General features: G+C 35.9%; 1 protein-coding gene across 5 annotated transcripts in view; it reads left to right on the forward strand.

Annotated features, from left to right (window-relative positions):
- The window catches only part of LOC111597906 (leucine-rich repeat flightless-interacting protein 2), a 55,220-nt gene that overhangs the window by 11,862 nt on the left and 29,859 nt on the right, over nt 1-13,499 (forward strand). For 3 of the 5 annotated variants that reach the window (XM_030223749.1, XM_030223750.1, XM_030223752.1), the window contains exons 4-6: nt 346-709; nt 768-926; nt 979-1,163. In XM_030223749.1, coding sequence (XP_030079609.1) covers nt 346-709; nt 768-926; nt 979-1,163 — 708 coding nt within the window. Of the gene's footprint in view, nt 1-345; nt 710-767; nt 927-978; nt 1,164-7,318; nt 7,608-7,657; nt 7,861-13,499 lie in introns of those variants that run through there. The other 2 variants (XM_030223751.1, XM_023312845.2) reach the window with 2 other exon arrangements.

Genomic DNA, 13,499 nt, shown 5'->3' on the forward strand with positions numbered 1-13,499 from the left:
AATCAAACCAAAGTAAGAATATCGGAAGGTGCACAATTGTACACATGCGTTTTGTTTCAGTTTTCTTTGTTTAAATATTTTACTGATTTGCTTCATTCGTTTGGAAATTATCGACTCAAAAAGTTGAAAGTGTCAACTATGGAAACATATATATAAATGTATTATGTATTATGCATTAAATAGTCGTCTTTAGGGTGAATTAAACTAAGAGCTCTTGCAAGCTACTTCAAATATTGACTGGTTTAATGTGATTGCGTATTTTATTTTACTTATTGCTTAAAAATTCTATATTGTTAATAGGAATTTGCTTGCTATATTAATTAGTTTAATTTAATTTCATTTTAGGAAGTCGAAGAACGTTTTCGAAAAGCGATGATAACAAATGCTCAACTAGACAACGATCGCTCTTCTCAAACTTATGAAGTAAAACTACTTAAAGATAAAAGTGAAACAATGCAGGAATCTCTTGCTCAATTGCAACGAGAATTTAAAAACAAAGTTCGCGATTGTAGTGCCCTGAAACGCAATTTGGATCGCACAACTGTAGAATTAAACCTGGTGCAAGGTCAGCTAAGTGAGCGCGATAAACTAATTGAAGAACACGGTCTTGTTATTGTTGCAATTGAAAATAGTGATGGTAGTGATGCGAAGCGCGCTCTAGTCAGCGTTGAAAATGCCAATATTTTGGCAACTGTGCAGGGTTCTCTTGGTAAGCACAGTATATTAAAAGTTTAATATATTATCTGAAAGTAAACATATCGTTTCAGATGTAAGAATTAAAAAATTTGCAGAGCAAAAACAGCATCTTCTTAATGAAATGCAAAAGCTTCGCGAACAGTTGGATGTTTTGAAAAGTGAATGTAGACCTGGCCGTGGCAGTTTATTTAGTGACTCTTTGGAGTACGATGATGACTATGACGTTCAAAGTAAGTTCGAAACAAAAATAATATGCTATAAAACTATCATGACAATTCGTAGGAGAATCAAATAAAATCATATCCGATTATAAATATAAACTACAAAAAGCTGAACAGGAAATCGGTAGTCTCCAGGCAAACTTAGCCCGTTCAGAGACTCAAGTTATACGGTATAAAAGTACGGCTGAAGCTGCTGAAAAATCTGAGGCTGAACTGAAAGTGGAAAGACGTAAGCTGCAACGAGAGGTATGACAAAATACTTTCTTTTGAATATTAACTAGAAAATCATATCACGAATTTTTCGAGCGATCCGATCCAGTTCAATTTTAACATCCTGTTGGCAAACGTTTTTGTTTAAGATTTTGACAAAAAGCTAAATTTTCTTAAACTCCACCACATTTTATATGAATATTAATAGAGCAATGAAACATTTTTTGTGAGGTATAAGTGTGTGATACCAGAAATACCTTAATCTACTTTCATATATTCTCAGCTATCAGTACAAATAGCATGTTTTCTCATCTAGAAAGGTATATGCAAAGTTAAATGCAGATATGCGAGTCCAGCTTAACGTTGTGATGGCTAACAGGCAAGCCTCTATCATGCCAATAAACCCTAAAATAGGTATAGCCTTGTTGCAACAGATAATCGACAAAGTCATTGATGCTAAATCATACGTGATTAAACCAAAGCGGAATAATATAGGTGTATTAACCCAATGCAGTGAGGACTATCGCAGAGTAATATACAACTTTACTAAGCTGGGCTTGGAGTTCTACTGCTACCAGCTTAAGAAGGACAAGCCATATAGAGTCTGCTTCAAAGGGCTTCACTCCAACGCTGACACAACACTAATTAAAGATGAATTGGAAACCAAAGGCCACAAAATTACAAATGTGCACAACCCAACCCGTACGGACAAAACACCGTTAAACATATTTTTTATTGACGTGGCTCAGGCCCCCAACAACAAAATTTTGGACATACGAGTTGTCTACAGGCAACGCTCCACGGTGGAACTGCCACAAAGATTTAACGACCTGACGCAATGTCATCGCTGTCAGGAATCACACAACGCTACTGCCACAAAGCTCCCACGTGTATACGTTGCGCCGGGAAACACGCATCCAAAGATTGCACCCGTGAAAAGGACCAGGTACCAACATGTGTACACTGTGAGTTACAGTACCCTGCCAACTAAGAGGGCTGCCGAGTTTACAAGCGGTTGCGCAAATTGCAATCCCCAGTACAAAAAAGCAGTCCCACACAAACACCGTCTACGGGTCGGAGGTGTGCTGCCGAATTTACAAGGCCCCAGAGTAGTACCTACGCCATGAGCCCTGCAACATCTATTAATGGTGTTTCTTACGCGCAGGTCGCTAGAGGTGGTCCGCCAAATAAGAATTTTACAAGTGACACTTAGTTCACTGAAATCCTTCAACAACAACAGCACCAGTTTGATGCAATTAATGCCGAGCTCAAAGCGATGCGAGAACTACAAACCCAGCAGACAAACACACGCGGAGAAGTCATATTTGAGGCGATTAAAAACCTACAATTCAGCATACTGGCGACTGGAGCCCCCACTCGTTACCCACTTAATGGACAAGGCCTTCTGCAATCGATGTCGCGGTCTTCAAATGCATCTGTGTTCGGCAATTGACCATTGAAGATTCTTTGGACCTATCCTTTGACCACCTGCCACTAGTAGTTACAATCCACGCACAGCCACAGCCTTTCCCCATTAGGAAGCAGTTGCTGCCGGCGGGAACAGATTTAGGAATTTTTAGACGCGAGCTTCATTACTCGTTATATACAGAAATGGAACTTAACACTCCTGAAGACGTGGACTACGCAGCAAACAAACTGCAAGAAGAAATAGTCAATCGTGCGCACCTAGCCGCCCCACCATCTTGTCAAACAGAACACCAGTCTGTGTATAACATCCCCCTCACCTTGGAGGCCCAAGACCTACTAATACACAAAAGACTGGCCGGGAGATGCTGGTTGCGATTACGCACGCCTAATGCTAAAGCCACCTACAGCGAAGCCACAAGGCATCTCAAAGCTGCTCTAGCCCAACTTCAAAAGAGGCGTATCAGCGAGAACGAGCTGAATCGCCCACTGACGCAGAATTTCAATTATGAAAATTTAAACGTCAGCTCAAACGGCAGCCAATCCGTCGTCATCCCATTCGGATCATTTCTGGCTCCTGGCACATTTTAGACGAAGCTCAAGCTGAGGCTTTTGCCAATCGTCTTCAAGACCAATTCACGCCGGTGATTACCGCAGAAGCCTCAGAAATCGAAGCAACAGAAGACATCGTTCTCTCGCCTTTCCCAGCTGACGACCAGATAGCTGGATGTACAAAAGAAGAGGTTCTAAAACATATCAGAAGAGTGAGGCAAAAAATCCCCTGGATATGATCTAATAAATAGCAGAGTCCTCAGAGCAGTGCCTGACTCCACCATGGACTATATAAATATGGTGCACAATGCCATGCTTCGCATCCGGCACTTTCCAGCCAGCTGGAAGCACGCCGTGATGGTGATGATTCCTAAGCATGGCAAACCCTGTTGCCAGTACTCCAAAATATTCGAAAGAATGTTTCTGGAACGAGTACTGACACACCTGGGACGCCGGGATGCCATTCCGAATCATCAGTTTGGCCTTCGGAGACAGCATGGAACAACGGAACAGGTTCACAGAGATGTGAACCCTATCCAAGCAGCCCTTGAAGAATAGATGTATTGCTCTGCCGTCTTTCTAGGCTAACGTCTAGCAAGCGTTTAATCGAGTCTGGCACCTGGGACTGCTGCAGAAAGTGAGAACCAACCATCCAGCCCCATTTTACGTGTTGCTGTCCTCGTATCTGATTGGAAGAACCTTTCAAGTGTCTAAGGGGCAATCAGTATCCTCGACTAGACCAATTATGGCTGGAGTCCCACAGGGTAGTGTTCTAGGCCCAACATTTTACACTTTATTCAGTGCAGATATGCCAACTCCCGAGCCAAATATAGGAACTTCCGATGCAGTTCTCATAGCGACTTATGTAGACGACACCGCCATCTTGTCACATAACGTATCTGCCTCACTACAAAGATAACTCGATTCCTTCGGACGCTGGGTAAAACAATGGTGTATCACCATTAATGCTCAAAAGTCCGTACACACTATCTTCGCCATTAGAAAAGGTGATTGCCCAAGCGTTGCTCTGGGGCCCACTATTCCGAATACCTCAAAAGTAAAGTGCCTTGGTATCACTCTGGACAGAAGGCTGACCTTTAAAGCGCATATAAGTCAAGTAACCACAATATGCAAAAGCAAGCTAAAATCCCTCGATGAGATGCTCAGAGCTTCGAGCAACCTTCGTATATGGTATCTCTCTATGGGGCTCCTCAGCGAGGACTTCAAGGAACAAAATTCAGATCCTGCAGAATAAAGCGCTACGCAGATGGATGGATGGATAGATATATAGGGTTTTCATAATTTGTTCGGCTTTGGCTGTCCTGCTACTCGCTACTTTATGAATTTAACATTGCCAATTTAGAATCTTTGATAACTATCGAAGCACGCAAAACTGCAGTATTTAATTTTGCTGCAGGCTTATGATTTTTTTTAATATAAATGATAACGTTATTAATGCTTACTTCAAAATATAATGTTATTGGCCATGAGCGCCAATTATTATTTGTTTATAATTCGTTGCTTACGAAATCTAATTATTCTTTACCTACGGCGCGAATTTGAGCAATGACCGAAGTGTTAGAAAGTTATGCCTCGTTAGAGGTCGAAACGTCTGCATTTCAATTCCTTATCGGATATCGGCACTATTATATCATTAACATCTGGGTAAAAAAAGTGGTACACTGTATTGGTATTGCAGATGTTGAGAGATTGCTATGTTGTGAATCCAACACTACTTCTGATTGCATTTTCGAAGTCATTAATAGCATCAAATGAACTAAGTGTGCTTAGCACAAAAAATGATCATTTATCCGAAAATTTTCATCAAACATTTATTTTTAATTTAACTTGAGCCATGTATTTGTTTCAGCTCCTTTATCAATTAATATTTTTTATGTTTTCCCAACCACTCAGCTCTCGTTTTATGTATGGCAGACGGGAGCGTTCCGTAAAGGTCATCAAATACCGATTCGCTATCATCTTCAATATCGATTACAGTGGCTTCCGCGTTCTCGCATTATTGATCCTGGTTTAGGGGTGCTTTGAATAACGTTGTTCAGTCTGGCCCCTTGGCCTTGTTACTCTATCGGACGTATTTGTTATTTTTGGACTTGCTTACCACTAGTTCGAGGTTTTGCCAAACTAGTGCGTTTTCCAAACGTGGATCGTCCTGATAGTCTCTTTTATTGTTTTTTTTATTCCCATTGTTCTTTGGTTTTTTTCTTGACAAAATGGGGCGTTTTTCGTCCCTATTATGTTTTCGCTGTTTTGCATATCAGCGACGTCTATTGTCCTCTTTTGCCTGGATTCTGTGATACATTGATAGTAACATCTGATATTGTTAGCTGGTTTTGGTGTGTACGATTTGAAATAGTTTTTAGTTAACTTACATTTTGTGGCTTATATAATATTTAATAATTTAGATAAAGTTTGGTGTTGAATCTACCTCTGTCTGACCGGAGATTCTGGTCTCCATAAGTAGTGTTAAGTACTCTTCCGAAAATCGGCGGATACTGAGTGATGCTGCTGAGCCGATACTCTCGCTGACGGCCACGTGGTCAAAGATTGCTATTAAGGTGTCATGATGTTAGTTTCCGTTCTGTCGTTTCTGCGGATTCAAATGGGCTGTCGTCGATCGTAAGAACCCCTTGGACAACTACAGCTGATGCGTGCATGGCGATCGATATTCCGCATGAGTCAACTGCTATTATTTTGTTGTGGCACTCTTTTATAACATGATCGGGTAGTTGCTGTAAGGTTGCTGGAGAATAACATTTTAAATCATTCCATCTTTATTTGACAAGTCTTAACTCTAGATACATTTAATGCTTCAAATGAATTCAACTTTTCCTTGTGGACTAACACCCCCTTAATTTTCTTTTCTTCATCATATAAAAACGTTAGCTCCTTGGTTTTTACCAATACTTCGTCACCTTCGTTGAAACCCTTGTTGTGCTTGTTCTGCTCCTCTTTCTCATTGGACTTCTTGGGCCTTCTATATTGTGTTCCGTATTGATCGGTTAAGCTCGACAGACGCGTCATGCACTATACCATTATGGGTTTTTATAGATACACTTTGTATGGATCGAAGGATAAAGTCTACTATGTTTGAACATCTTCAATTCTCTAGATCAGCTAGAGTTGATTTCCAAAACCATAAGTGATTGCCTAGCAGTTGCCTAGATTTTTGTATCCTTTGTTAATCTGAATTTTTATTTAGTTGTTTTTAATTTAATAAAGCCAAGAGGCTAACTGTCTACGTAATAGTCGTCAATCTTAATAACCGCGACCCCGAAATGAAAGCGAATGAAATATAGCGTAGCACACGCAATAATGAGTAGGATCGCGATACAAATATTAATTTACGTTATCCAGTTTTATTTTATACTAAACGTAAGGGAAACTTTTGTAAACAAGCTGACTCAATCGAAACATAAGTTCAAAATATCGTAATTGTTCACTAACTATGGTTAACGTCCTCTATTAAATTTGTTTGATGGAACAAAGTTTAATAAAAAGGTCAGTTATATATTTTTTATTCTCCTTACATATCATCTCTGCCGTTGAATGTTTTTTCCGTCTGTTTGTTTTTATACTCTTGTCGCCATTATCAAAGCAGTCCATTTAGTGTCTCCATTTAAAATTGCATTTATATTTGCTTTGTTATCCGCTTATGATATTTATATTTAGTTATGTTAAGTCTACTAGTGGTTTAATAACCTTAGTTTATAGAGAAAATGTTAAATAGTGTTATGCTTACGCTGTTTCCATAAGTACGACCGTCGTTAAGTTGTGTTATTTACAGTTAATTTGATTTTCATTTTCATTTTTTTAATCGCGTTATGTTGCACTATAATTAGTACTGTTGTGAGTTCAAGTAGTTTCATTTCAACTGTTCACCACAATCAGAAATGAAAAACAACTTACGCGTCAAAAAATTAAGAAAAACTACCTTTGAATGATAAATATCGAGTTGCCTATGTCATATAACCTAACGAGTAGTTATTAACTTATAATTCATAGACATTTCAATTTGACATTTGACTTAATGAGTTCGGTTGTCTTTACTGACGAAAATGGTTTCAATTTAGATATGTAAAAATATGAGTTTTATTGTAACCGCCAAATTTGAAAAAAATTTTTTTAAAATATAAATGGGAATTTGATTAAGTAAATTTAAAAGAAAAACAATTCAGTTTTCTGCCTTTCTCCAGACCTTAACGTGATTCAAAATGTGTGGGTGGGGCTTATACGGAAAGTGTACTAAAGGGGAATGCAATACCACGGCAATGAAACACCAACACAACTTGCTTGGAGAGCGGTATACCTGTATGTAGATCTTGAATCACTCTTTGAAGCTATTATCAACAAAGGATGCAGTACTCATTAAATCCATCATCAAGTTATATAACAAACAGTTGCGACTAATATATTGACTAGCAGTGCATGTAAAAAAAAACTTCACCTCGTAAACCAACATACCATCCAGAAAAAATAAAGAAAATAAAACAATATATTTTTCAAAACTATACTAATTTGTGCATTTTTTTCAGCACCGAGAGCTTTTGGAACGTTTGGAGGAAGCAGAAACTGCTAACAATCATCTACTTAAACGTCTTGACAAACTAAAAAATGCAAAGAGTACAATATTAAAAGATTTATGATTGATGATGACAAAACAAAATACTTCATTAAGTCATCAATAGAATCTAAACGGAAGAAAAATGATTTAAAAAAAATTAAAATTTCAAAATAGTCAACCTTAAAATATTGTTCTTGTATTGAAAATACTTAAATTTTAAAGTGTATCACTTCATACTAATCTTCCTATATTGGCAAACACAATTTTATATTTGAAACGTTTTATACATAGAAAACTGGAAAATTATTGGCTCTAGTTTTAGAGAATATATTAGAAATGTTTTACATTATTTTTGCATAAATTAAACCATGTCTGCATTGAGTAAATAATTTAAAAGATGATTTAGAAGACTGTATGAGTGTGGTATGCGATACCCGATGCTATTTGTTCTCTAAAATCAATTAAAGAAATAAATTCTTACAATCAGACCTAGTCGTTCAAAATGCTGATTGCGCGCTTCCTGATCTGATACTGATCGCATCATTGGTGGTGACCAGAGCTTCGCGTATCATTGCATAGTTTCCTAAGGTGTTTTTGCGGGTTCATTATTGTTATGCCGACACTGTATGATTTGGTGGTGACCAGAGCTTCCGGTACTATTGTACCATTAACTAGAAAATTATAAATTGCGGTCGCGATGACGTCTGGTTTTCTGATGTCTATGGCAAAGTTTCGATGCATAACAAGGGACCAAATATATGACTACTTCAGTTTCACGCACTTTTTTTACTTAGTTCATATTGAACTTTATAAAAATCAATTGATAGCTTCTCAAAATGTATACATTAAACTTCCATTAAAATTTTTTCAATAAAATATAATTGGCTGCAGTAACTTTCAACATAATATTATATAAATTATGTTGAGAAAAAGTATTTAAATCATTTTATTTATTTGTTTTTCTTAAAATTCAATTGTTTAATGTTTATATTTAAAATATTAGATACTTTAAAGTAAATTAGCAGAAGGCGGTCCCGCGTTATTTCGAAATGACTTCGACTTGTATCGGACTCGTACATCTTCCTAGCCAACGATTCCTAGGTATTAAGGTTATTAAAAGGATCTCCACATTTTGGGTCTGAGCCCAAGATTCAATTATGAATATCTCGATCAATTTGGTAACCACAATTACCAATTTTTTTTCTGTAGACTAAGAAACTTATATTCTTTAGAAGAAAAAAATCCAATACTCAGAAATCTGTGCTTATCTCTAGGAGAAAAATCAATGACAACGGCTTACTTCGTTTCTCAACTATATGACAAACATTGAAAAAATTTATTTATTTTCTTGGAAATTACAAATTCTGTTGAAAAAACTTCATTGTTGGTAATTGGGAATAGATGTTCCATGTAGATGTTAAAGTAAAAAAATGGTCGAAAGCCAAGTTTTGTAGGATTCCAAAGATTTATTTTAAAAGTGGGATGTCTAAAGAAATTAAAAACATTAATACAAAACAAAAACAAAGTTAATTAAAGGCATTCAGCAAATTTAGGTCACGATTTCAAATTACATTGCTGATTTCTACACTATGATTCACAATCCAATTTTCAACATACCTTTATGCCGATTAGTGTATGAGAAGAGAAAAACTAAATGCCAGAAGTAAGAAAAATAAAATCGAGGCGCTCCACTAGGCGATTCCCTGATTCCAGTCCAATCTGCGTTTCTTAATATTTTCCATAGATTGTTTCGACCGTTAAAAAAAAGGACAAATAAAACCCGACATTAGGACAGTAAGACTGGATACAACTTTACCAAACCACCACTTTATTAATAAAATAATATAATATTTATTGAGTTCATTTTTTTTTTATGAAAGAAAACTAAAAATACATAACAAAATAACTACCAATAACCAAAATTACTCATATTTTAGGCTATCAAGAAACTGTTTACACAAAACACTTCGATTGTTCTTAACTTAAAATAGAAAGCAAAGTATGTCAATTGTAATATTTATTATGACTTCCCGTAGCATTTAATACATGCTGGAGGCGTTGTCTCATGGAAGGGATGAACTTTATTATGTATGCACCAGGAATCTTTTGTCACTCTTCTAGGATAGTAGCTTTCAGTTCGTGTGCGGCTTTTTGGATTCCGTGTTGTCCCTCCTAATGTTCAATGGGGCTCTGATCGGGATTGTGGTGGTGTATTAATAGCCTTGCCACACTTATAGAAGAGCCATGTTCCTACATGAATTTCCTTATACATAGAGCCATTGCCTAGATAGAATTTTAAATTTGGTTTATTGCTCATTGCTTATTAATAAAGCCAAATTTTTTCGCATTTCTCTTTAAATTCGTGTTTCAATATTTTAAAGGTATTTATGGTTTCCTCTATATATGCAAGTTCTCCAACTACTAGGCTAAAGATTGACACCAAACCTAACCGAAAGCTTTACAAATGTTGCTAATGTTGTTAATGTCTTCCGCCATAATAAGAATGGAGCATTAATACTGTACAGTATTACTATTGTTTCGTCGCAAAATATGATGTTTTTCCAATGTTTTGCCCGCTGACTAATGTCAGAAAAAGTAAAGCGATTTTCTGCATTTCTTTCGTGAAACTCTTGAAGAGACCTATGTCGAATGATGCCGTGGCGTACAGTTTCATGTGACACATCTAAGTCACATTCTTTCTTACGATCCTTGGCAAGTGTCCGTACTGATATTTGTGGATTTTGGTCAATATTCTGCATTATTAATCCGTTTACCCGACTGTACTTTTTACGCCCACCTGTGCCCTTTTCTTCAAGCCTGCCTTCGTTTTCGATTAATTTATAACATTGTAAATTGTTTTTCTTGATATAAAAAACACTTTAACAACATTTTAAAAATTGAAGTATTCAGTTTTAAATTGGTAATCGAAAAAATGTCACAGCCGAATTGAAAGAAATGCAAAAATAATCATGTATTGACAGAAGCAAAAAGCATAGAGCATGGTAAAGCACCGTTATTTCAAGAATTAGATCGAAACAGAATTGCAAGACGCATGTGTAAGCAGTTTCTTCTCAGCTTGAAAATAGAGTAATTTTAGTTTTTGTTGTTTATTTTGATACACATTTTTAGTTTTGCTCTCTTTTTTATAGTCTTATTAAAAACTTATTATTAAGCAATAAAACATCTAACAACAATTTCGTTAATTTGAATAAAAGTCTATTTATTTTGCCCCTAAGTCAAAAATTGTATATTTTTTCACTGTGTAAAGAATTTCTTGACAAACTGTATTTGTATTGTATTGGAGTACTTGTCAGTTCAGTAAAAATGTAAACTCTTTCACATATTTGCCCTATTTCCAACTGAACTTAAATTAAAGAATTTGGGGATATTTGAAACCGGTATCCGAAATATAACAAAAATCGAAATTGTATAAAATATACATACAACTAAATACAAAATTGAAATATAATTTAATAACTGCATTTCGATAACAATTAATTCTTAGAAATTATCGAATATTTGAAACAAACTCCATATGCGCGTGCTAGACCTACAAAGAAATTCAAGTCACTGGCTCTTATAATGCTGAGATTGACGCGTTCACACATACGGACAGGGCAATATCGACTACGCTGGTTCAAGAATATATATACCTTATGGCGACTGTCATGCCTCATTCTGCCTGTTACAGATATTTTAATTGAGGGTATAAAAATCGAAGTTTCGTGCAATAGGAAAATATAAATTAGAAAAAAATCAATTTGTATATGCGGGCGTTAGACTGATGACAAGCAGTTTGTTTGTTGTATATCTGAATAAAATATCTGTTCATAAAGGATTAGGGGAAATGCCGCTTTAATTCATGTATTTTTTTTAATATTCTTGAGTGTATTATTAAGTTAGCTGAATGTTTTAAGTACTGGAAGTTCTTCCAAATAGCCATTTCTCCATCTACGATAAGTATGCACTCCACTACTGCAGTCGGTGATTTTAGCTGTGGTCACTATTGCAAAAGGAAGTATAACCCAAATCCTATATGAAAATAAGAATTAATAAAAATCTAGTACCTATTTTTAGTTGTGGACCACCCGCCTTTTAATTAAGACTTGTCCCTAAGTCCGTATCAACTATTTTTCTAAGTTTAAATGTCAGTGTATTTCCTCATCCGCTACTTGGAACTGTCGATTATTTCTTATCATTTAACCTTTTTAACTGAAGCTGTTTTTTAAATTTAGATATCGGTTTCTCTGTGAAGTTTTGGAGAGGATGAGTTAATTACTTCAATTGGGCGTTTGTCTAGGTAAATAGACAGTTTTGTTGCATTCAAAGTTCTCGAAAATGTCAGTGATTTTTCTTAGAGCTGTGAATTATCTTGTGGTGTAATCAGTGTTATAAAACATTTCTAGCTGTCATTTCATATACAATGAACGGCGGTGTGGCGTTATGATCCCCGATAGCTATTTATCTCTGTTAGTCTTTATTGATAATATTGGTAGCTATTTTCTATGTGTATCGGAATGCAGTTGTTGGGACTGTTTCTTCCAACTTATGCAGGATGAATGCTAATATGGGCAATGTCTTTACTACGTCATATATCCTATCGGTTAACGTATTTCTGTTCGCGAAATATATGTGTTGGGTATTTTGCCGAAAAAATTAGCTTTAGCGATTAGAATCGCCCTGATTTTCTTCTATTATTATCTGGTTTCAGTAAAAATTAACTGGTAAGTAAAATGCATATATGGTGTAAAGAAGCGATACATGGCTGCGTATCCTGTCATCTAGTGCTTACATGTGATGCCGTAAAAACACGTTAACAACGAAATTTTTTCGCGGGCTTGTTATAGATCCCTATAGATGTTCTTTCATGCAAAAGTTAATCTCTTTATTCTCCAATGTTCTTGCTATCATAGTTATTACGTTCCGTCTTGTATTGACTGTAAGGTCAAACGGATAAGATGCAATTTTCAAGCCAAAGAGACGGTGCAAAACTTAAACTTCGCACTTGTATTTTTCTGCAATCAAATGAAAAAATGTTGCCTTCTTCAAATTGGAAAGTATTGACACTACATTAGACTGCTACATTGGCTATTTATCATCCTTTTTTTTTAATTTAGTTTCCTAAAATCTATTATCAAACTCTTTTTTTTGTTTGTTACCATGGTCATGAGTCTCTTTTTTGTTCACTACCCAAACAGATACTTCCAATGAGGGAGTATGCGAGTATCTTTACGGTTTCTTTACATTAATTGATGTACCTTGCGGATACTAGGTCCTCAATTTTGGTAAGGTTACTGGTTAAGCACTTCAGAAAACAGATATATGATTCGTGTTTTTAAGGCTTAGAGGTTAAGTGCGATAACTACGTCAAACGTTATGTGATTTGGAAGGAGAATGTTTTTAGTATTAAATAGGTGCTTTGTGCACTTCTTGTTTGTGATATTATAGCCATTAATTAATTTTACACGAAAATAATTTTTTCCAAAAGTCAAGTTTATGTTTATATCTTATATCACATTATGACTGATGAAAAAATTAGCTTGGTCATCTGTAAGCTCGTCATTAACCTCCGCTTGTGTTAAATTTCGGTATTCACCGTCTTCTTGATCGGATGAAGCGTTGTCTAAGTTTTATGATTAACTCCTTGTTTCAGTCCGGTATATCGTGTCCTTGGTTGTTGCGCGTGTTTGTCTTAACATTTTGTAGCCAACGGGGGTCATACCAAATACTAATTTTAATAGTTAATTAAGTTAATATTGCCTCATTTTTGAAAAGTATTTCTGTGCAAACACTTTCGTGTCACTTGAATTTGA

Source organism: Drosophila hydei, unplaced genomic scaffold (genome assembly GCF_003285905.1).
Source record: "Drosophila hydei strain 15085-1641.00,03,60 unplaced genomic scaffold, DhydRS2 tig00000271-arrow-arrow-pilon, whole genome shotgun sequence".
NCBI classification, from domain to species: domain Eukaryota; kingdom Metazoa; phylum Arthropoda; class Insecta; order Diptera; family Drosophilidae; genus Drosophila; species Drosophila hydei.